The sequence below is a fragment of the Scyliorhinus torazame genome, chromosome 10 (genome assembly GCF_047496885.1).
Source record: "Scyliorhinus torazame isolate Kashiwa2021f chromosome 10, sScyTor2.1, whole genome shotgun sequence".
Lineage (NCBI taxonomy): Eukaryota > Metazoa > Chordata > Chondrichthyes > Carcharhiniformes > Scyliorhinidae > Scyliorhinus > Scyliorhinus torazame.
The window spans coordinates 262109187-262134977 of NC_092716.1; the positions used below are offsets into that span (position 1 = coordinate 262109187).

General features: G+C 41.5%; 1 protein-coding gene across 9 annotated transcripts in view; it reads left to right on the plus strand.

Annotated features, from left to right (window-relative positions):
* The window catches only part of LOC140384757 (liprin-alpha-1-like), a 227329-nt gene extending 205955 nt beyond the window's left edge, over nucleotides 1-21374 (plus strand). For 8 of the 9 annotated variants that reach the window (XM_072466751.1, XM_072466744.1, XM_072466743.1 and 5 more), the window contains 4 exons: nucleotides 9632-9700; nucleotides 10727-10892; nucleotides 13505-13569; nucleotides 20002-21374. In XM_072466751.1, coding sequence (XP_072322852.1) covers nucleotides 9632-9700; nucleotides 10727-10892; nucleotides 13505-13563 — 294 coding nt within the window. In that variant the 3' untranslated portion in view covers nucleotides 13564-13569; nucleotides 20002-21374. The remainder of the gene's footprint in view (nucleotides 1-9631; nucleotides 9701-10726; nucleotides 10893-13504; nucleotides 13570-20001) is intronic. The other variant, XM_072466747.1, reaches the window with a different exon arrangement.
* The last annotated feature ends 4417 nt before the right edge of the window (nucleotides 21375-25791 follow it).

Here is a 25791-nt window from a genome sequence, read left to right on the forward strand (position 1 = left end):
GAGCTGAGAGTCAGAGCGGAGATTTAAAAAGAGCTGGAGGTGAGAGTCAGAGCGGAGATTTAAAAAGAGTAGGAGCTGAGCGTCGAGCGTAGATTATAAAAGAGCGGGAGCTGAGAGTCAGAGCGGAGATTTTAAAAGAGCGGAGAGTCGGAGCGGAGATTTATAAAGAGTAGGAGCTGAGCGTCGAGCGTAGATTATAAAAGAGCAGGAGCTGAGCGTCGAGCGTAGATTATAAAAGAGTAGGAGCTGCGAGTCGGAGCGGGGATTTAAAAAGAGCGGGAGCTGAGAGTCAGAGCGGAGATGTAAAAAGAGCGGGAGCTGAGAGTCGGAGCGGAGATTTATAAAGAGCGGGAGCTGAGAGTCAGAGCGGAGATTTAAAAAGAGCGGCAGCTGAAAGTCAGCGCGGAGATTTAAAAAGAGCGGGAGCTGAGAGTCTGCGCGGAGATTTAAAAAGAGCGGGAGCTGAGAGTCAGACCGGAGATTTAAAAAGAGTAGGAGCTGAGAGTCAGCGGAGATTTAAAAAGAGCGGGAGCGGAGATTTAGAAGGAGCGGGAGCTGAGAGTCAGAGCGGGGATTTAAAAAGAGCAGGAGCTGAGGGTCGTGCGCAGATTTAAAAAAAGCAGGAGCTGAGAGTCAGAGCAGAGATTTAAAAAGAGCGGGAGCTGAGAGTCAGAGCGGAGATTTAAAAAGAGCTGTAGCTGAGCGTCAGACCGGAATTTAAAAAGAGGGAGCTGAGAGTCAGAGGGGAGATTTAAAAAGAGTAGGAGCTGAGAGTCAGAGCGGAGATTTAAAAAGAGCGGGAGCTGAGGGTCAGAGCAGTGATTTAAAAAGAGTAGGAGCAGAGAGTCAGAGCAGAGATTTATAAAGAGCGGGAGCTGAGAGTCCGAGCAGAGATTTAAAAAGAGTAGGAGCTGAGAGTCAGCGCGGAGATTTAAAAATAGTGTGAGCTGAGAGTCAGAGCGTAAATTTAAAAAGAGCCTTCTCTATATTGGACAGACGGCGCTTAGATTAGCTGATTCTTTGTTAAGTAGCCTCCATTCTTTCTGCAAGTGTAGTTCTAGACTTGACTATTTCCTTCCAAGCTCACTCTGGACTTCCCACATTTGGTGTCACATTTCAATCTGACTCAATGCCCGTTGAAGAGCACAAACTCACTCTCTTTGGCATTCTGCATCACCATGATCTTAGCAGTGACTTTTTAGCTTTGGTTCTTAGCTATATCTTTCCATTTCTTTGCAACAAAGGTTACATCGATGGTGGAGAGGGAAGTAGGCCAGTCAGTATCTGGGGAAGGCAAACATGTTTAGTTCTGAGCAAGAGCCCTTTTATGGAACAGTGTAAACGGTGTTCTGGCAAGAGCTGGTGTCTACTTTTCATGTTGGCCTGCATTTTATTTCCTTTTTACTCACTGTCTAGCGTTTCAGTTTTCAGTTTAGTGCCCTGTGTTTGCTGACTTTCTCTTCTAATTTTCTCACTCTTTTCTGCGCGGGTCTTTTACCATATTCGTCTGTCCATTGTTTAGAATTTTAAATAAATTTCGTCACTGACATGGTATTTTAGGACTTCCCTGCTTTTTGTTGAAGCAGAATGCGGGCCATTTAGAACACTAATAACCCTGTGATTAGACTGTCATGATTTTCATTCTTCCCCACCCTCCACTAATCCCACTTTTTAAAAAACAAAACAATGTTTCACATTGTGAGAAGGTTTGCCTGAAGCATGAAACTGACTTCTCACCGCAGATGCTGCTGTCTGATTCCACAATTTGTATTTTTGTGATATACTTTTTTCAGCTGCCCTGGAAAACTTGTCTTTTTGGAAACTGCAGTCATAAGACCAAGACTCGGTTAGTTCCTGCCCATCCCCCACTGCCGTCATCCCATCACTGTTGACCATGTCTTCAAATGTGTAGGTCCTAAACTCCGGAAATCTTATTGCCCCTCTGTCATGATATTCAGATAAACATATCATGGTGCAAACACACATACTCACTGATGGACAGATGAACGGACCAATCAATACACACGCAACATCACAGCCAATCACCAGTGAGAGCACACGCACTATGAAACGGGGAACACCACAGTTCCCGCTCATTTTCAGCAGGAGACAGCTCAGGGCATAGAACTCACAGCGTGCCACTCAGACATACACCATGTGCTGAGTGCCTCTCTAAGATAGTGTTAGGGCTGGGTCCACAGGGTAACGGGTAAATTACGAACCACAGTCATAAGTTTACAGATGTTGTTATTAAGTGTAATAAAACTGAGTTGTACCATCTACAACCATGTTGGTTCGTCTTGTACAGCGGAACACCCAACACGACACCCTCTACTTCCCTCTTTCCCTTTAATACCCTTAGTTATTTGACCAAATGTTTAGTTCCCCCCCTCCCATACCGACTTCTCGGGGGGGGCCTCAGTTTTTTGTATAATTGCATTCCTGTGAGGCACCTTGGGGTACTTTCCAACAATATAAACCCAGGTCGTTGTTGGGATTCCGCCACCATTGTTCTGGCTGCAAATCCCCGGCCTTCCTCAGCTGTTTTTCTTTGGGAACAGTAACTGCACTGTGTGAGTGGGTTGTAGTTTGAAGAACTAAATATGTTGTCAGCCTTTTCCGAATCTTTATGTTCTCGGGAGTCTCTAGTGGAAGTTTTATAGTTTCCATCTACATTTTATATTCTGCATCTTTATTTAAAACAATTCCGTAATCGGCACTACAATCGGTCATTTGATGACATATCTTCGAGTTACATACTTTTAAGTGGCTGTGTAAAGTTTTGAGTATGGACCCGCCATTATTTGATGAAGGATGTAAAGCAGTTAAGAAGCAGTCATTTCACATTCGGGTGGTAAATTTCTTTATAGTTGGATTAGAGTTATCTGTACTCCAACAAAAGTGAATCTTTTACAGGATGGAATCGTAACAATTTGCTTCCTTAGCCACAATCATTTTGTCCCAATACCTGTACTAAGCACATGTAAATGTCACACAGTCCCAGATGGCTGTATGCTGCTGTCCACTTTGAGAGCTGGCTGATGGTGATTTAACGTGAGGATCGCCACACCCCAGTCAAGGAGCAAGGTTAGCAAGGTGGGGCCTTCATGAATAACGTCAGCCGGTGTGGGAATTTAACCCACGCGATTGGCATCGCTCCGCATCACGAACCAGCTGTCCAGCTAACTGACCGCCACCTGTATTAAATACTGCACTGGCTTGCTGGATGGTGTGTGAAATTAACTTGAGCAGTGTTGCATGGGGAGAGAGCACCATCTGCTGGCAGGCAGTTAATGTTACAGGGCTAGATTTGTTTAAAAAAAAGTTGTAACAAAAGGCAATCAAAACCATCTATTTCCTCGAAATATAATGGAATGCAACTTTTTGGGGGAGTTATTGTCCCTTCTAGGTCACTGATACCTGTGTTTTATAGATGAAACAATGTTGAGCAGCGATCAAAGGCATTTTCTCAGGAAATTAGGAGAACTGGTAAGAGATGTGAACCTAGAATTTGATTTTTATGTCATTGCTTTGCTAATTTTATCATCAGCATCTAATCAGGCAATGCCAGAGCATATGCAACCACTGTAAATTAACCATAATGAAGAAATGCCATCAAGCTTTGCCCTGACTTTTCAGTTCTTCTATCATTGAATAGATTGCAGGAAATAAATCAAGTTATATTTTAAAAGTCTTTGCTCAAACGGTTGTAAAAATGAATGCAACAGGCTCCATAAATTCAAACCCAAAGCCATCTTACACCTGGCAATTGCTCTTTTCAATCTGTTCTGTAAATTCAGTAAGAAGTCTCACAACACCAAGTTACAGTCTCAACAGGTTTATTTGAAATCACAAGCTTTCGGAGCGCTGCTCCTTCATCAGGTGGCGTGGAGGCAGGTTCACAATCACATTGCTGCGATTGTGAACCTGCCTCCACTTCACCTGATGAAGGAGCAGCGCTCCGAAAGCTTGTGATTTCAAATAAACCAGTTGGACTGCAACCTGGTGTGGTGAGACTTCTTACTGTGCTCACCCCAGTCCAGCGCCGGCATCTCCACACGTCCTGTATAGTCAAGCCAGCAATTTTCAAAGTACAACTGGAACTCTTGTGATGAAGGAAGCTATTATCTCTCCTTTACAGATTTAGATTTGATTTCACAACAGGAGGGTTGTAGAGGGTCTGTACCCGTGAGAAAATGTTAACAGACAAAAGCACACCAGAGCAACGGGAAGGTTTTTCGAGAATTTCTGTCAAGGTTGGGTTCTTGGTTTTGAAACCGCCTCCTCTCCTTTCAGATTTGTCCCCTGCTTCTTTTGTACAGTTTGTTTTTAACTGGGCATCAACTGATCAGCGACTATCGAAAGTTAAACCCCTGCTTTTTCTGGGTGACATGCATGCTGAATGATCACATTTAAATCTAAGCAACATAAATGGAAAGTTTTATATCTTAAACTGGAGTAGATTGATACCTGAGAAACAGGAACACGCAAATTTACCTTTATAAACCAATTTCTAAACACTGCCCCAATGAATTTATTTCTCAATTTAACAAAGCATGTTTTAAACATTTTCTGGGAAACTATACTCTGCTAACAACCAAGTGAATTCTATTTTGTTTGCCAGTCTATTAGAAGAGATTCTAAATCCAAAATGAGTAGTGACTGTAGAGCATTGGTCACCAATCTAAGGGTCAACCCTCTTGAAGGGTGATTTGAAGGCTGCAGTTTCTTTTCTGGCACCTGTACTTTTCAATGTCCAAAGGGTGTGGTTTGTCAGTAAAATAAGCTAACTGCCCATGGAATACATTGTGAGCTCAATAATTGGGGTTATGCAGGAAGTCATAGAATTTAGAATTTACAGTGCAGAAGGAGGCCATTCAGCCCATCGAGTCTGCACTGGCTCTTGGAAAGAGCACCCTACCCAAGGTGAACACCTCCACCCTATCCCCATAACCCAGTAACCCCACCCAACACTCCGGGCAATTTTGGACACTAACAGCAATTTATCATAGCCAATCCACCTTACCTGCACATCTTTGGACTGTGGGAGGAAACCGGAGCACCCGGAGGAAACCCACGCACACACGGGGAGGATGTGCAGACTCCGCACAGACAGTGACCCAAGCCGGAATCGAACCTGGGACCCTGGAGCTGTGAAGCAATTGTGCTATCCACAATGCTACCGTGCTGCCCAGTTTAAATATGAACATTGCACTGGGGCAGAAAAGTTCACCAGGTTCCAGGCACTTTATTTGCACCTTTAATGAAAAGCTTCTTATCGTTTTATGTGCTATTTATGAGAAAGGAAAAGAATATCCTTGACAGGTGAATAGAGTTTTCATGTCAGTGATGCATTTTGTTCATAATGTTTTTTTAAGGTGATTAATGCCCCCTGACTTTGATTCTAATGGATGCGGTGTAATAATGGCCGAATATTTCCTACTTGGAATAAGCAATGATAAGCCACAACTGAATTACCATGTGCCATTCTGGTCATCGCTTTATAGGCAGGATGTGAATGCACTGGAGAGGGTGTAGAGGTGATTTACCAGGGTGTGCCTGGGCTGGAGGGTCTGAGTTATGGGAAAGATTGGATAGGCTGGGGCTGTTTTCCTTGGAGCAGCAAAAGTCCAGAGGAGACCTGACAGAGGTGCATAAGATTGAGAGGCATGGATAGGGTGGATGGAAAGGCACTTTTTCCATTATTAGAGGGGTCAATAACCAGGGGGCATAAAGAGCTGAGTGAGGAACTGAGAAGGTTTTTCTCCCAGAAGGTGCTGGGATCTTGAACTTGCTGCCTGAAGGTGGAGTCAGAAACTTTCCTAACATTTCAGTATTTAGATATTCACTTACACCGCTATAACCTCCAGGACTATGAGCCAAGCTCTGGACAATTGGATTTGTGTAGTCAGATCTTTGTTGCCTGGTGTGAGCACAATGGGCTGAATGGCCTGTTTCTGTGGTGTAAATATCTGTGCTGTAACCGTTTAGGAATAATGTATGAAAAGGATGCTGTGGCGCTCCGATGGGTTATTCAGGTTAAGCCTGTGTTGATATTTTTCTCCACTTGGCCTATTCTAATACCCTTTGATATTCCACCCTTTTCATGTTTTGGCATTACTCGAAGACCAGCAAGTTAGCATCTGTCTAATTGCCATTGAGAAGGTGGTTGTGAGATGTGTTCTTGAACCATTACAATCAGCGTAGTGTAGGTACACCCACAGCGTGGTTAGGAAGGGAGTTTCAAGATTTTCATCCACCCATGTTGAAGGAACGGCGATGTGGTTCAAAGTCAGGATGGTGTGTGAATTGGAGAGTAACTTACAGGCGATGTGCCTGCCACCATTTTTCTTCTGGGTGATTGAATTCACAAGTTTGAAGGTACTGTTGAAGAAGCCTTGGCAAGTTGCTGTTGTGCATCTTATTGATTGGTGTGCACTGCAACCACGGTGCACCATTGTTGAAGGGTTGGTAATGTTTCAAGTGGTTGATGGAGTGGGCCACTTTGTCCTAGATGCTGTTGAGGTTCTCGAGTGGTGTTGGAGCTGCACTCACCTAGACAAGTAGAGAATATTGCGATGCAATCCTGACATATGCCCTGTACTTGGTAGAGAGGCTTTGAGAAGTCAGGAGGTGAGTTAGCTCCTGCAAAATTCCAAACATCTGATGGCTGATTCAGTTAAGTTTTTCACCAATTGTGATTCCCAAGGTGGTATTGGTGGATTCAGCAATGGTAGTGTCATTATTCAACAGGAGTTGGTTTAGAAACATCCCACCAGGAATAGGCCATTTAGCCCTTAAACCTTTTCGAACATTCAATGAGATCAAGACTGATTGGCAACCTAATCCAACATAACCACTTTTCCCCCATGTTCCTCAATAGATTTTGGATAATAAAGATCAATCAATCGCAGATTAAAATTCATGTTTTAGCTGGCCCTTCTGACATTAAGTTCCAAACTTCGAGCAGTCTTTCCATGAAAAGGCGTTTCCCAATTTCACTCCTAAAAGTTCTGGCTTTAATTTTTGGACTTTGTGCCCTCGTCCAAGACTCTTCAAACTAGATTTCCCCAAATATCTCATTTGCTCCCTTTAATATCTTGAAAATTTGATGAAATCACCCATGACCATCTAAATTCCAGAGAATACGACCCATAGCTTAAACTTCCAAATCAAGGTTTCATTCTAATAAACCTATTCTACACTCCCTCCTTCCAGGGCCATTACACTCTTCCTGAACAACTGGTTCTTCAAACATTTTATTGGAGATGCTCACTGCAATCTAATTGCCCAGGCAATAACTTTATTGTCTCTAATGGTGATTTGTGGCAGACACACTTCAGTCTTAAATCTACTTCCCCTTATTTTGAGGCTATGCCCCCTAGTTCTGCTTTCACCCACCAGTGGAAACAACCTGCCCGCATCTATCCTATCTATTCCCTTCATAATTTTATATGTTTCTCTAAAATCCCCCGCATCCTTCTAAATTCCAACGAGTACAGACCCAGTCTACCCAATCTCTCCTCGTAATCCAACCCCTTCACCTCTGGGATTAACCTAGTGAATCTCCTCTGCACGCCCTCCAGCGCCAGTACGTAATTTCTCTGATAAGGAGACCAAAACTGAACACACTACTCCAGGTGTGGCATCACTAACACCTAATACAATTGCCGCATAACCTCCCTAGTCTTAAACTCCATCCCTCTTGCAATGAAGACAAAACTCAATTTGCCTTCTTAATCACCTGTTGCACCTGTAAACCAACTTTTTGCGACTCATGCACTAGCACACCCAGGTCCCTCTGCACAGCAGCATGTTTTAATATTTTATCATTTAAATAATCCATTTTACTGTTATTCCTACCTAAATGGACTACCTCATATTTGTCAACATTGTATTCCATCTGCCAGACCCTAGCCCATTCACTTAACCTATCCAAATCCCTCTGCAGATTTCCGTTATCTTCTGCACTTTTTGCTTTACCACTCTTCTTCATGTCGTCTGCAAACTTGGACACATTGTACTTGGTCCCCAACTCCAAATCATCTATGTAAACTGTGAACAATTATGGGCAAAACACTGATCCCTGACGGACACCATTAGCTACTGATTGCCAACCAGAGAAAGACCCATTAATCCCCATTCTTTGCTTTCTATTAATTAACCAATCCTCTATCCATGATACTTCTTTGCCCTTAATGCCATGCATCTTTATCTTATGCAGCAACCTTTTGTGTGGCACCATGTCAAAAGCTTTCTGGAAATCCAGATATACCACATCCATTGGCTCCCCGTTATCTAACACACTGGTAATGTCCTCAAAAAATTCCACTAAATTAAGTTAGGGACGACCTGCCCTTTATGAACCCATGCTGCGTCTGCCCAATGGGACAATTTCCATCTAGGGGCTTTTCACAGTAACTTCATTGAAGCCTACTTGTGACAATAAGCGATTTTCATTTCATTTCAAATGCCTCGTTATTTCTTCCTTGATGATAGATTCCAGCATCTTCCCTACTACCAAAGGTAAGCTAACTGGCCTATAATTACCCGCTTTCTGCCTACCTCATTTTTTAAACAGTGGTGTCACGTTTGCTAATTTCCAATCCGCTGGGACCACCCCAGAGTCTAGTAAATTATCACTTGTGCATTTGCAATTTCCCTAGCCATCTCTTATCGCACTCTGGGATGCATTCCATCAGGGCCAGGAGACTTGTCTACCTTTAGCCCCATTAGCTTGCCCATCACTACCTCCTTAGTGATAACAATCATCTCAAGGTCCTCACCTGTCATAGCCTCATTTCCATCTGAGACTGACATGTTATTTGTGTCTTCCACTGTGAAGACCGACCCAAAAAACCTGTTCAGTTCCTCAGCCATGTCCTCATCTCCCATTATTAAATCTCCCTTCTCATCCTCTAAAGGACCAATATTTACCTGTGAAGGAATGGCGAGATATTTCCAAGTCTGGATGGTGAGTGACGTGGGGGGTAAGCTCCAGGTGGTGAGATTCCCAGGTATCTGCTACCCTTGTCTTTCCAGATGGTAGCAGCCGTGGGTTTGGAAGGTGGTGCTGAAGGAGCCTTGGTGAAATCTATGGGAATCATCGCAAAGGAGTGCAAAATATCTTGTGTCAGAATTATGATGAAAGACAAAGCTTTGATCTTTCCCTTGAAAGGATGCAACTTAAAGTTGATCCAAAAGAGGAATTTGTGGGGCGTAACTATGTAGAACAGGCAAATAGGTTTCAATTTCAATTTATTTTTTACCTCGCATGTCTATTTTCTCTTGATCCTCACTCTTGAGCTGTTGCGAGGAATCAGTTCTATTAGGTTTTGTTTTGGAAGATTCTAAAGAGATGGTGTTACTGCTAAACAGCGGGCGTATGCTGAAAGTAAAGTGTTATTGCAAAGGCATGTTTGTAAGATGACTGATTCCGTTGCAATCAGCGTTAAAGGATAAAGAATTTGTACCTCTGACTAATCTACTCCCATCACACTGTCTTAAATTACTAAGAGCACTTTGTGGAATCATTTTCTTTACACTTGTACTGCAATTTGTACTGGCTTAATTACACCTAAAAGGCTTTTCAGTTTGCATTAAGAAATAAGAATGACATTTATGTTTACAGGCACGCCAATCATTGGAGAGAGAATTTAACAACCTCTTGGCCCTCGGAACAGACCGGAGACTGGACGATGTAAGATTCAAAATTTATCTTTTCTTCACAGATTCGTGTGACCTCCCGATCCCTCTCCGTTTATTTAATTTCCATATACAGATAGGAAGTTGGAGACTTCTGTTCGAAGGAACTTTAATATTATTTTTGGTTTGATTATGGTTAGGAAATCTGTATGTCTTGTGTACGTTGATATTGGAAGTTGTATTCATGAGCAGTTAACTAGAAATAACTAACAGCGCATATGACTGGAGCACGGCTCAGTACATTTTTTGGGATAGAGGATAGGTGTGCGAGATGCTCGAGAAGCCCAGCGAATCACACCCACATGTTCTGGTCATGCCCGGCACTACAGGGGTTTTGGGTGGGGGTGGCAAAGGTGCTTTCGAAGGTGGTGGGGGTCCAGGTCGAACCAAGCTGGGGGTTGGCTATATTTGGGGTTGCAGAAGAGCCGGGAGTGCAGGAGGCGAGAGAGGCTGATGTGTTGGCCTTTGCGTCCCTTGTAGCCCGGCGCAGGATATTGTTAATGTGGAAGGAAGCCAAACCCCCGGGTGTGGAGACCTGGATAAACGATATGGCAGGGTTCATAAAGTTAGAACGGATTAAGTTCGTGTTAAGGGGTTCGGCTCAGGGGTTCACCAGGCGGTGGCAACCGTTCGTCGACTACCTCACAGAAAGATAGAGGGAATGGAAAAGAAGTAGATAACAGCAGCAACCCAGGGGGGAGGGGGAGGAATCGGACAGACTCTCAGGGATGTTATTGTATATGTATAGGTATTTGGTATATGTAATTGTATATTGGATTGTTGGATTGTATTTTTGGAGAGTATTTATTTTGGTCAAGGCAGTTGCCATTTAGTTTTGTTTTTTGTTTTTGTTTATATATTATTTATTTGTTTAAAACTGGCCACGGTTATTTATATTGCTTTATTGTTGTGTAAAAGAAACACTACGTATTGTAATGTTTGGCTAAAAAACTTGAATAAAATATATTTTTTAAAAAAAGAAATAACTAACATAAATAGTTTATTTCCTTAACTGTAAAAGGAGGATGAAAAGGGTTTCAGACGAGCACCTTCTTGGAGAAAGAAGTTCCGACCAAAAGATGTAAGGGGTATGGCACCTGGATCAGCAGAGACATTGCCTGCTAATTTTAGAGTTACCTCAACAACATCTTCACCCTCCATGCCGCCAAAGAAGGTGCAAACAGATGGTATGTATTGATTTCCTATTAGGTGACGCGCACTGTGTTACTATTTCAAATTACTGCTGGACGCGATCATACGATAAACACATTAAAACATTTTGAATGGCACTTTTTGCGTGCGTAAGAATTTTTCTTAAAGTCAGTTTTAACACATACAGTTTGGCTTGGTTCAGTGAGGTTTGTGTTGCAAATTAAACTTTGAAACCACTTCAGGCCAGAGGGATCAAAATGCTGTCTGAACACACTAAAATATATTTGTGTCACAACTGTAGTCTTAGTTTGTGCTTTGTCACAGAACAACCCAGAATGATGCCATTCTCGCATCCCTGTAGCGGCCTCCCCGAACAGGCGCCGGAATGTGGCGACTAGGGGCTTTTCACAGGAACTTCATTGAAGTCTACTTGTGACAATAAGCGATTATTATTATTGATGTTCAAAAGAAGCCTCAAAGTAAATTGGAGAATAATTTATTTCCCTTTCTTCCGTTTTATAATTCTTAACCTTGTATTTTGTCCTTTATGATGCACAATTTCAACTTCATGTTTTTAACTTGGAACTTTAAGTCATTGTTCAGGTTTATGATGCAGGACACTTGGAAAAATGTGGATGATGTCATCTCCAAAACACAGTTTTGAAGTGTCAAATGACTTGATGTGATACTTGCATTGTTTTCCTTGTAATTATTTTAATTACAACTTGAGTGCAATGCAGAATTTCAGCTGAGGCAATCAAAGCTTTATATTTGCATTACCACTGGAATGCGACTGAAATCTTTTCCATCCAGGCCTGTAAGTGAATTAGTTAACATGAACTGGTGTGTAACTAGTTGTATTACAAAAAGCTCTTGACAGGCTATTGAAGGAAGTGGTGAAATCAACCACAGCCCCCATTGCTAATCTCAAACCGGTGGCCCATACTGGAAAGTTTATATGCACAGGGTTAAGCTCAGCTGTGATGCCACTTACTGTGGCTCAGTTAGTCGTCCTTTCACATCCATGTCAGCAGGTTGTCGACCTAAAGTTTAATTCTCGAGACTTGGAACACATGACCCAGGCTGATCTTTCAGTGCAATACTGAAAGAGTAGAGGAGTTCTCCCTCGTGTCTCGATTTTTAGCCCTTACACAAAACGTAAAAACCTGCTTATTGTCACATTGCCTCTCATGGGAGCTTACTGTGTGCAAATTGGCTGTCTTGTAACAACAGTAGCAGCACTTCAGAAATACTTAATTGGCTTTAAAGTGCTTTGGGGTGTCCTCATGTCATCACAGCCACTAGGTGAATACAATTTATTTATCTCATCATAGCTAACGTTCACTGCCTGGGCTTATGAAAAATGATCAATTGGATAATGGACTGGATGATGACCATTCTCCATGAAAGAATCAGTAATCAGCATGAAGTAGTGACATTCTGGGAGGAGAGAAAAGACCGGGACATAAAGAACCTAGTTCATAATTTCGAGAAGTTACATTTTCTTTTGGGCTTATCACATAATAGATGCTTGCTATAAACATTGATATAGAAATTCACCATAATTTTAAACCACTAGAGATGCAATGTGCAGTAAACACCATTAATGGAGCAACATCAAACTAGTCTGTCAACTCAGAACAGTACTACCTAACAAGATTGTGTTTACTTCTAGTCAGATAAACATTGTGATGTTTGTTTACCGGTTTTGCTTGCATGTGGCCTTCAGTAGTCATCTCTGCAATCAATTATATAAATTGGGCAACTCTGAATCTTTCAAACGATACTTGGAAAGAATGCACCAGTTGTTGTGGCTGTATTTATGAATGGGATGAGGAGCTTTCAGACTAGAAAGAAAGAATTGTTGTACCATAAATCTCCTGGGTCAAGTGCATGGAAATGAAATAGCACCTCATTTTTCTGAAAGTTGTCTACTTTGTAAGCTTTGTTTGTAATCATGGAAATGTAACCTGAGAAAGGCCGTTTCAACCCTCACTCCAGTGCCATAAGCTCCAATCTACTCTTCCTGTTTATCTGCTCTTTCCTCTTACTCATCAAATATTTTCCGTGTTTTAATCTGCCCCACCCTCCCCCAAGCATTGTGATATTACATGTGCTAACAACCCTTTATGTGGGAGAAGTTGTTTGTCTATCCTCTCTTCTGTAATAAATTCACTAATAAATAGATTGAAAGTATCAAAGTGTTTGTGGTCCCTAAAGAGGTGATTTGGTGCCTTTGTTTTTTTTTAAATTGCAGTTTCGGCGGCTTTAGCCCAAAACAAAGTTGCATTTTGAGAACCCCCACAAGGGACAGGAATTTAAATACAGCTCATTGGACAGTTTTCGGATTAGATGCTGGCTGCATGCAAACCTCGCCAGTAACGCATGGAGCATTTACTCTAATACTTGTTCAGGTTCAGCCTGTATTAGATTCAAGAATCTGCAGCATTATAACATTTGCTGCACTTAACCTGAGGGAGAATATCTGATCTTATACATCTGATCCTTGTGAAATTTTAAATCTCCCATGGGTTTTTTTTCCTAGAAAAGCAATTAAACAGTTTTGCTTTGTGCACTTGTGAAGTGACTAATTTGTAACTAACAGCATGTTTTTTTTGCATGCGCCGTCTCTCTCTGCAAATTGCAGGCAATATTTCTGGAGAGCAAAGAATGGATTCTGCTACTGTGCGAACCTATTCATGTTAATATCGGGTAAGTATTCTCACAGCAGTATCTCCCTGATTTGATATTTGCATGATCACAGGCAGAAGGTACCTTTCTTTAAATAATCCAGAAGAAATACATTGCATCTTCACAATGTTTTCTGTTTATTTTAAAGCAGTGTTTCCTTCTGCTACCTGCAGGGAGCTGAGGAAATTCAGGCAAGATAATAAATCAGGTGGCTGTAAACAGCAGGACAAGTTGGGGACTAAGTGACTTGGTCTTTTTAAAAAGTGAAATTTGGCTGTGGAGCCTCTCTTATTTATTTGCTACGGGATTGTTGTCTGTCTGGCACGTTCAGAATTTACAAAATGTTGTTGTTGCCATGACCAAATTATTAAATAGGTCTTCCTTCCATCCTTCCATCCCATAGCCTTAGCTATTGAGCTGATGAAGGTGCATTTGGGGATGAATCTTATTGTTTACACATTTGAGTACTGATATTTCTTGGAAGAGTTCAAGAAAAGTTTTTAAGCGATATTTGTGCAAGAGCGAAGACCCCTGATTTGAGTGACAGGAAGTTCCTTTTAATATTTCAGTCTTTGCAGCCTCAAGGTCTGGCATAATCTCATAGAATGGAAGAAAAGACTTGTGTGGCTAAATGGCCCACTCCTGTTTCTATTTTATATTCTTATTGCACCACACCTGCAATACCATTAGCAGTTCTGGGCACCACACCTTTGGAAGGATATATTGGCCTGAGAGGGAGTGCAGCATAGATTTACCAGAATGATACAGAAGCAAAATGCTGTAAATCTGAAGTAAACACAGAAAATGCTGGAAATATTCAAGTCAGGCAGCATCTGGGGAGAGAAATGATTCCGTACTAGGGCTCTAAATCTGAACAAAGGAAACTACAAAGATTATGAGTTGGCTAAGATTGTGTGGTGAACTTCATTCAAAGGCGGATAGGCAATGGCTAATATTTAAGGAATGAATGTATGCATTGCACAACAATGTACATTCCTTTCTGCTGCAAAAATACAAGAAAAGCGGCTCAACCTTGGCTTAAAAAAGAAATTAAGGATAGTATTCGATGCAAAGCCTTTGACAAGGTGCCGCACAAAAGGTTGTTGCATAAGATAAAGGTGCATGGCATTAAGGGGAAAGTAGTAGCATGGATAGAGGATTGGTTAATTAATAGAAAGCAAAGAGTGGGGATTAATGGGTGTTTCTGGTTGGCAATCAGTAGCTAGTGGTGTCCCTCAGGGATCAGTGTTGGGCCCACAACTGTTCACAATTTACATAGATGATTTGGAGTTGGGGACCAAGGGCAATGTGTCCAAGTTTGCAGACGACACTAAGATAAGTGGTAAAGCAAAAAGTGCAGAGGATACTGGAAGTCTGCAGAGGGATTTGGATAGGCTAAGTGAATGGGCTAGGGTCTGGCAGATGGAATACAATGTTGACAAATGTGAGGTTATCCATTTTGGTAGGAATAACAGCAAAAGGGATTATTATTTAAATGATAAAATATTAAAACATGCTGCTGTGCAGAGAGACCTGGGTGTGCTAGTGCATGAGTCGCAGAAAGTTGGTTTTCAGGTGCAACAGGTGATTAAGAAGGCAAATGGAGTTTTGTCCTTCATTGCTAGAGGGATGGAGTTTAAGACTAGGGAGGTTGCTGCAATTGTATAAGGTGTTAGTGAGGCCACACCTGGAGTATTGTGTTCAGTTTTGATCTCCTTACTTGAGAAAGGGCGTACTGGCACTGGAGCGTGTGCAGAGGAGATTCACTAGGTTAATCCCAGAGCTGAAGGGGTTGGATTACGAGGAGAGGTTGAGTAGACTGGGACTGTACTCTTTGGAATTTAGAAGGATGAGGGGGGATCTTATAGAAACATATAAGATTATGAAGGGAATAGATAGGATAGATGCGGGCAGGTTGTTTCCACTGGCGGGTGAAAGCAGAACTAGGGGGCATAGCCTCAAAATAAGGGGAAGTAGATTTAGGACTGAGTTTAGGAGGAACTTCTTCACCCAAAGGGTTGTGAATCTATGGAATTCCTTGCCCAGTGAAGCAGTTGAGGCTCTTTCATTAAATGTTTTTAAGATAAAGATAGTTTTTTGAAGAATAAAGGGATTAAGGGTTATGGTGTTCGGGCCGGAAAGTGGAGTTGAGTCCACGAAAGATCAGCCATGATCTCATTGAATGGTGGAGCAGGCTCGAGGGGCCAGATGGCCGACTCCTGCTCCTAGTTCTTATGTAAAGAGGAGTCATACAGTAGCTCGAAAAAGTAGCAAACCTGAGAATTGGGAGCAATTCAGAATTCTGCAAAAGAGGAGCAAGAGATTGATTAAGAGGGGAAAAATAGAGGATGAGAGTAAACTTAAAAGTAACATCAACGTGGACTGTAAAATCTTCCAGAAGTGCACAAAAGAAAAAGATTAGTGAAGACAAAGTCCCAAATAGGAGAAGTTACAATAGAGAACAGGAAATGGCAGATGAATTAAACAGTTACTTTAGTGCTGGCTTCACGGAGGAATACACAAATAACTTCCCAGAAATACTAAGGAATCAAGGGTCCAGTGAGAAGGAGGAATTGATATTACTAAAAAAAAAAAAAGAGTTGGAGAAATTAATGGACTGAAAGGCATTAAATCCCTTGGGACCGATCCCAAGGTACTAAAGAAGGTGGTCATGGAAATATTCGATAGATTTTGGATCAGTGCCGACGGATTGGAGGTTAGCAAATGTGACCTCGCTATTTAAAAAAGGAGGGAGAGAGAAAATAGATTGATTAGCCTAACGTCAGTAGCAGGGAAAATGCTAGGATGCGATAACAGGATTAGACAAAACCAACATGGATTTATGAAAGGGTAATTGTTTTTGACAAATATAATGGTGTTTTTTGACGAAGTTACTAGCAGGATAGATAAGGATGAACCATGAATGTGGTGTACAAAGAACAAAGGAAAGTACAGCACAGGAACAGGCCATTCGGCCCTCCAAGCCTGCGCCGACCATGCTGCCCGTCTAAACTAAAATCTTCTACACTTCCGGGATCCGTATCCCTCTATTCCCATCCTACTCATGTATTTGTCAAGATGCCCCTTAAATGTCACTATCATCCCTGCTTCCACCACCTCCTCCAGCAGCGAGTTCCAGGCACCCACCACCCTCTGTGTAAAAAAAAAAAACTTGCTTCGTACATCTCTAAACCTTGCCCCTTGCACCTTAAATCTATGCCCCCTAGTAATTGACCCCTCTACCTTGGGAAAAAGCCTACTATCCACTCTGTCTATGCCCCTCATAATTTTGTAGACCTCTTTCAGGTCGCCCCTCAACCTTCGTTTCAGTGAGAACAAACCGAGTTTATTCAACCTCCTCACAGCTAATGCCCTCCATACCAGGAAACATACTGGTAAATCTCTTCTGCACCCTCTCCAAAGCCTCCACATCCTTCAGGTAGCGTGGCGACCAGAATTGAACACTATACTTCAAGTGTGGCCTAACTAAGGTTCTATACAGCTGTAACATGACTTGCCTATTCTTATACTCAATGCTCCGGCCAATGAAGGGAAGCATGCTGTATGCCTTCTTGACTACCTTCTCCACCTGCGTTGCCCCTTTCAGTGACCTGTGGACCTGTACACCTAGAACTCGCTGACTGTCAATACTCTTGAGGGTTCTGCCATTCACTGAAGGCATTTTCAGAACCCCAAAATGTATCATGGAGTTTAACCAACCTCCCCCTTTAATGCTATTGTTGCTTTTCCGAGCACACGCCTTGTTCTCCAGGGGTGGGATTACAATTATGGACATGTGGGTTTTTAAACACAAAACAATGTTTATTCCATGAACTCAACTTAACCCTTTTAAATAAACATTGGATCTCTTAACACCCCCTTACTTCAAAGATAACCCCAAAAATATTACAACACTAAATAATCCTTCAGTTATTCCTTTCAACATCCAAGAGAGACTTAACACCTTTGAACCGAAACACATCAGGTTAAAGGCATTACTATTATGAGTTTAAATCACCCAAATGATCCAGAGATAGTCTTTCATGGCAGAGATCACAGCAGATCCAGCTCACTGCAAAACAGACACACCCCAAGCTCTTTTCAAACTGAAACTAAAAACTCAGAACTAACCTCAAAATGGCCGAACTGAGCTCAGCTCCATGAGCTCTGACATCACTGCATTTCTTAAAGGTACATTGCTTAAACATCCATTTCTTAAAGGCACTCTCGCATGACAATATTCCCTACCTGTATTAGACCTAAAGGGAGGGCAGGTAAATGGAGTTTCATAAAGTTTTTGATAAAGTCCCACATAAGAGGTGTGTGCAACATTAAAGCATGTGGGATTGGGGGTGATATATTGGCATGGATTGAGAATTGGTGAGCAGACAGGGAACAGTAGGAATCAGTGGGTCTTTTTCGAAGAGGCAGGCGGTGACTCGTGGGGCCACGCAGGGATCAGTGCTTGGCCCCCAACTATTCACAATATACATCAATGATTTGGGTGAGGGATTCAAAAGTAATATTTCCAAATTTGCTGAGGACACAAAACTTGGTGGGAATATGAATGGTGAGAAGGATATGAAGAGGCTTTGAGGTGATTTAGACAAGTTGAATGGACAAGTACATGGCAGTTGCAGTATAACATGGATAAATGTGAAGTTAGCCACTTCAGACAGAGAAACAGAATGGCAAAGCATTATTCAAATGGTGATTGGCAAATGTTCACATACAAAGGGACCTGGGTATCCCAGTGCAGCAGTCACATGACAGCAAGCAGTTTGGAAGGCAAATTGTATGTTGGCTTTCATTGCAAGAGGGCTTGACTATAGGAGCAAGTCTTACTGCAGTTGTATTCAATTAGCTTGTTCAGTTTGATTGTCATGCCATACACACCAGCATAAACTCTCCAACGAAATCCTGATTGTCGGGTTTAACAAGGTTTCACACTTCAAATGTGCCAATTAGTGTGTATAAATCTTTATAGTCAAAGATTGACAATTAAAAATAAATAATTTATTTGGGTTTCTGCTTCCAAGGTTGAATAACCCCAACCCTCAATAGATGAATTCCAAATTGAGGGTGAAATATGAGCCTGATGTGCTGCAGACATGGTGTGAGACACAGTCTCTTTTCCTGTTTGGTGCACTTTTATTTCCTCTTGCTGTACTGACAACACCACAATGGAATGTGATTTCAGGCAGTGACAATTGAACTAAGTTTATAAGGAAGGGATATTGCACCAAATGATGTGTGCAAACTCCTTTTATTATTGTACTTTGTGCATAAAAGCATTAAAGTGAGCATATTTGAACAATATTTGAAGAGGATGGCATTAATCCAATATCCTTGGCCAAAAAATGTCTCACTAACACCAGAATAACTTTTGATTTATTTACTTAACTGTTGAATTTTGCTCTGTACAAATTCCTTTTCTACATACCCAGAATGACTACACATCAAAGTTATTTAACTGGAAGGGGAGTGCTTTGAGATAATTCGAGGATGGAAAGGCACCAAATAAATGCAAGTTTGCTTGGGTCTTTTCAGTGTGTTCCTTGATACCTTATTTTGCCAATTAAATTTATTTGATTTCACGTTTATTCCATGTTGGTTTTGCCCCATTAACCGCACATTTACTCGTGGCTGATTTGGATTGTGATCTAAATTCGGGAGGTTTCGTTTTATTTTTTTTTAAATAGACATAATTGGAAGTTTTTTGTGTTGGGCATTGTTGAAATGGGACAGCTAGCGTTGCCAACTGTACTATTTTCACCTGTTAAAGTATTCACAAAAAACTGAGTAAATTATATGAATGTGTGAAGTGCAAAACATCAAATTAGTAGGCGATTTAACTTGTGGAGTTAAAAGTAGGTCGTACAATAGTTTTGATTGTGGAAAATTAAAATGAATGTTAACGACTGAGAACCCTTTCTGCTTAATGAAGTCATTCCAAGAACTAGTTCAAATATTCTCAAGTATTTTTTCAGTTATAAGGTGAAACATTCTGCTATAATTATTCATTATTGATGTCAGCTTAATAAATAATTACAAAATTGAACAGAAAGATGAAACCAGATAAATAGAAATGGATGTTTTGATTATGATGACCTTGTACTTGAGATTGGAGAGCTTTTTTAAAATCTGGAAAAATGTGCTTAAAATACACCAACTCCAACCAACTAGTCCGACCATGGTACAAAATCTACTCTAGTACTTTGGGAGAAGTGGGACAGGTGCAGTTTGTTTCAAGGTTGTATTTTTGATAACCTTGATGCTAAATCCTTGTGTTCCACCACATTATCTATGTAAAATCCAGTTTCTTTTTTATTGCCTCCATAAATGTGTTCTTGGCAATTAAGTAACCCAGCAGTATTAAGATTTGCTATTTGTGGTTATAGTATTCAATGTTACCTAGGTTTGGTATTTAATTGTGTTATTTTATTTTTTCAGTTCCCTCTCACTATTTCAACAGATGACTGCACAGCATTCAAAGCCTTCATGCAGTAACTGTACATCACAGGAGTTGCTGAGAAAGCCGGGAGATCTGTGATGTAGCAATATTTCTAACTTGGACTTAATATTTTACTACAGAGATTTTAATTAGTTGATCCACGACTCATGAGTACCCTAGGTATAAAATTTTAGAATAAATGTTTCTTATATTTATGTAAACCTGTTTCAATATTGATTTACTGTAGATCTGGCATCTAGCTTTAATTGTGTACCCTTGCTTAGAACACATTTATAATTATGTACAATTCTTTAAATTGATTTTCTTTACTCTTAATCATGTTTTTTTTTCAAGGAAATGTATCATATGTCTGTATGTATTCATCCCTATGAAAATTGTGGGGGTTTTGTAAATCGTTGTGTAATTACTACAGATATTCAGATTTTTTTATAAAGTTGAGGACAAAAAAAAGTGGGTGTGATGGCATGTTCAATGCTGTTTTCCCCAAGAGAAACTGCATGCTGACAGCACTAAGTGTGTTGATGTTGTAGTTAGTCTGGAGTCTGTAATTATATCCTTTTTAAACCATCTATTCTAATTTTTAAACCTGTAAATGCTTGTCCATTTTTTCAGTATGGTTAATAATGAATAGATGGATATAAGAAGTGATAAAGCCATATATATATATATATATATATATATATAGGACTGTTGAGGAAGAGATGGAATGAGTGCAAGGAGAAGCCTCTTCAATAACTCAAATGTTATTTCCTCCCTTACCTTACTGTTAAGAAAAGGCTGGTTTAACTTTCAATGGACCAATATCATTGACTGTGGTGTCAATTAGGACTATTCAACTTCAGAAGTATAAGAAGCCGGGTACTTTTAAAAGTAAAATGAAAGCCTTATTTATTTTTCACGAATATGGTTTGCTGTTTTCTTTGCAACCCTTTCCTAATCTATAGATACTGTGCAAACTACTTTTTTAAAAAAAGGTGACTGATAAATAGGAGATTGGGAAAATGTCTTGGCTTCATCAATAAGAGTGTTCAGTATTTTTGAGTAACCCATCAACATGTCAGCTGCAGTTTTGTTGGTATCATGGTGAGTTATGTATTGTGTACCAACACGTTGTAAATCTGTCCGAAAGCTATTAAGAGTGGTCAATTTTTTAATGTACGTTGGCCTGAATCATGTACTGTTATTTGTCCAATATTTTGCTGTTCTGAGTTTTTCTCTGCCTTCTTGTAACAAATTATGTACAGTCTATACAGTACTTTGAACTATTTTTATCACAGTATTTATTGCTTTCTCTCAATAAAATACTTAAACTTTTATTTTCCACTGCCAATAAACAAAGAAGAAAACTGAAGTTATTCGATTTATATGTCTTCTGCAATGTCAAGTGCCTTGATTTATTCCATTGGAGTATGGGGATAACTGCTCCCCAGTAACACATTACCTTAGTCTTGGGCTTGAGAATCTGGCCCTCAAATAATCTTCCTCGGTCAACCAAAGGATGAGTTGACACATTGACGGTGATGAATTTTATCATCGATGCCTTCATCTGGAAGAGGTTGTCAGGAAGAACTTTTTTACGCTTGGGCAGTGGGAGTCTGGAATTCACTGCCTGAGTTGGTAGTGGACGCAGAGACACTAAATGTACCTGGATCTGCCCCTTAAGTGCTGTAAGCTGCAGGGCTGTGGACCAGGTGCAGGAAGGTGGGATTAGAAAGCGAACCTGGGAGTTCTCGGGCTGACAAGGCCAAGATGGGCCCAATGGACTGCTTCTGTGCTGTAACTTTGCAATGATCCTACCATATGAAAAATGGTGCGCATCTGCCAGAATCTCACCCTTAATTTTAAATGATGCGAGGCAGTGTTGAAAAATTGAATTGAAAATCACTTATTGTCACAAGTAGGCTTCAAATGAAGTTACTGTGAAAAGCCCCTAGTCGCCACATTCCAGCGCCTGTTCGGGGAGGCTGGTATGGGAATTGAACCGTGCTGCTGGCCTGCATGGTCTGCATTAAAAGCCAGCAATTTAGCCCAGTGTGCTAAACCAGCCCCTGTTGTGCTGTGGGAGCTGATTGGAAGAGAACCTTAATTTTCTGGATGATTCATTTTTAAAATAAATTTAGAGTACCCAATTCCTTTTTCCAATTAAGGGACAATTTAGTGTGGCTAATTAACCTACCCCGCACATTTTTTCGGTTGTGGGGGCAGACGGGGAATGTGTAACCTCCACAAGGACAGTGACCCGAGGCGGGGATCGAACCCGGGTCCTCAGTGCTGTGAGGCAGCAGTGCTAACCACTGCGCAACCATGCTACCCCATCTGGATGATTAATGATGGGCCATTTTTTTGTATGCTTCATAGAAGGTGTCAGCAGAGTCCTGGAGCTTGGTTTCTAAGTGAGCATGCACACCATATATGTATACTGGAGCTCAATGACTGAGTTGGAGTGATTTTCTTTTTTGAGTTGAAGGTGGTGTTTCTTGAATGGCTTCCCAGCTGTTCTGTAAATTATTTCCATACCTGGGGGTAGTTTACTGGAGATGAGGTCCAGAATTGTAGAGAGTAGGGGGCAGCACGGTGGTGCAGTGCTTAGCACTACTGTCTCATGGTGCCGAGGTCCCAGGTTCGATCCCGGCTCTGGATCACCGTCCGTGTGGAGTTTGCACATTCTCCCCGTGTTTGCGTGGGTTTCGCCCCCACAACCCAAAAGATGTGCAGGATAGGTGGATTGGCCACGATAAATTGCCCCTTAATTGGAAAAAATGAATTGGGCACTCTATAAAAAAATTAATTTAGAGAGCAAGATGGGGAAGAGGGTTGGTGCGAATGCGCGATCATGTTTGATTCCTGTCATCACTGCGAAGGTCTGTGATTCCATTGACGAGGATCATGGGCTGCATGTAATCGTAGAGTAGGTGGGAGGTGGTGATAAATTTCTGAGGGCAGCCAAATTTGAGGAAGATACTCTATAAATCTTCAGATTTGACAGAGGCAAAGGCTTTTGTGAAAGAAATCCGCCCTGAGGACAACAAATGCTGGCCTTGCCAGCGATGTTCTCACCCAATGAAAGAAGAAAAGATGGCCAAAGAGGTATGTTTTAAGGAGCAGTTTTTTTTAAATTGAAATTAGAGTACCCAATTAATTTTTTCCAATTAAGGGGCAATTTAGCATAGCCAACCCACCTAGCCTGCACATCATTGGGTTGTGCAGGCGAAACCCACGCAAACACGGGGAGAATGTGCAAACTCCACACGGACAGTGACCCAGAGCTGGGATCGAACCTGGGACCTCGGCCCCGTGAGGCAGCAGGGCTAACCCACTGCGTCACCGTGCTGCCCCTTGAGCATCTTAATGGATGAGGGAGAGCTAGAGAAGCAGAGAGGTTTAGAGGGAATTCCAGGGCTTAAGTGTCTTTGACAATTTATGGGCATCGAAAACGCATTGCAGCCAAATACATACTTTTGAAGTATAAGAACTAGGAGCAGGAGTAGGCCATCTGGCCCCGCGAGCCTGCTCCGCCATTCAATGATTTCATGGCTGATCTTTGTGGACTCAGCTCCACTTTCCGGCCCGAACACCATAACCCTTAATCCCTTTATTCTTCAAAAAACTATCTATCTTTATCTTAAAAACATTTAATGAAGGAGCCTCAACTGCTTCACTGGGCAAGGAATTCCATAGATTCACAACCCTTTGGGTGAAGACGTTCCTCCTAAACTCAGTCCTAAATATACTTCCCCTTATTTTGAGGCTATGCCCCCTAGTTCTACTTTCACCCGCCAGTGGAAACAACCTCCCCGCATCTGTTCCCTTCATAATTTTATATGTTTCTATAGGATCCCCCCTCATCCTTCTAAATTCCAACGTGTACAGTCCCAGTCTACTCAACCTCTCCTCGTAATCCAACCCCTTCACCTCTGGGATTAACCTAGTGAATCTCCTGCACACCCTTCAGTGCCAGTACGTCTTTTCTCAGGTAAGGAGACCAAAACTGAATACAATACTCCAGGTGTGGCCTCACTAACACCTTATACAATTGCAGCATAACCTCCCTAGTCTTAAACTTCATCGCACTAGCAATGAAGGACAACATTCCATTTGCCTTCTTAATCACCTGTTGCACCTGAAAACCAACTTTTTGCGACTCGTGCTCTAGCACACCCAGGTCTCTACACAGCAGCATGTTTTAATATTTTATCATTTAAATAATCCCGTTTGCTGTTATTCCTACCAAAATGGATAACCTCACATTTGTCAACATTGTATTCCATCTGTCAGACCCTAGCCCATTCACTTAACCTACCCAATTCCCTCTGCAGACTTCCAGTATCCTCTGCACTTTTTGCTTTACCACTCATCTTAGCGTCGTCTGCAAACTTGGACACATTGCCCTTGGTCCCCAACTCCAAATCATCAATGTAAATTGTGAACAATTGTGGGCCCAACACTGATCCCTGAGGGACACCACTAGCTACTGATTGCCAACCAGCGAAACACCCATTAATCCACACTCTTTGCTTTCTATTAATTAACCAAGCCTCTATCCATGCTACTACTTCTACCTTTATCTTATGCAGCAACCTTTGTGTGGCACCTTGTAAAACGCTTTCTGGAAATCCAGATATACCACATCCATTGGCTCCCCGTTATCTACCGCTCCGGCAATGTCCTCACAAAATTCCACTAAATTAGTTAGGCACGACCTTCCGTTTATGAACCCATGCTGTGTCTGCCCAATGGGACAATTTCCATCCAGATGCCTCGCTATTTCTTCCTAGATTCCAGCATCTTCCCTACTACCGAAGTTAAACTCACTGCCCTATAATTACCCGCTTTCTGCCTACCTCATTTTTTAAACAGTGGTGTCACGTTTGCTGATTTCCAATCCGCCGGGACCACCCCAGAGTCTAGTGAATTTTGGTAAATTATCACTAGTGCATTTGCAATTTCCCTAGCCATCTCTTTTAGCACTCCGGGATGCATTCCATCAGGTCCAGGAAACTTGCCTACCTTTAGCCCCATTAGCTTGCCCATCACTACCTCCTTCGTGATAACAATCATCTCAAGGTCCTCACCTGTCATAGCCTCATTTCTATCAGTCACTGGCATGTTATTTGTGTCTTCCACTGTGAAGGCCAATCCAAAAAACTTGTTCAGTTCCTCAGCCATTTCCTCATCTCCCATTATTAAATCTCCCTTCTCATCCTCTAAAGGACCAATATTTACCTTAGCCACTCTTTTGTTTTAAATATTTGTAGAAACTTTTACTATCTGTTTTTATATTCTGAGCAAGTTTATTCTCATAATTTACCTTACTCTTTATCGCTTTTTTAGTAGCTTTCTGTTGCCCCCCTAAAGATTTCCCAGTCCTCCGGTCTCCCTCTAATCTTTGCCACTTTGTATGTTTTTTCTTTCAATTTGATACTTTCCCTTATTTCCTCGGATATCCACGGTCGATTTTCCATCTTTCTACCGTCATTCCTTTTTGTTGGTATAAACCTTTGCTGAGCACTGAAAAATCGCTTGGAAGGTTCTCCACTGTTCCTCAACTGTTTCACCATAAAGTCTTTGCTCCCAGTCTACCTTAGCTAGCTCTTCTCTCATGCCACTGTAATCTCCTTTGTTTAAGCACAAAACACTAGTGCTTGATTTTACCTTCTCACCCTCCATCTGTATTTTAAATTCCACCACATTGTGATCACTCCTTCCGAGAGGGTCCCTAACAATGAGATCATTAATCAACCCTGTCTCATTACACAGAACCAGATCTA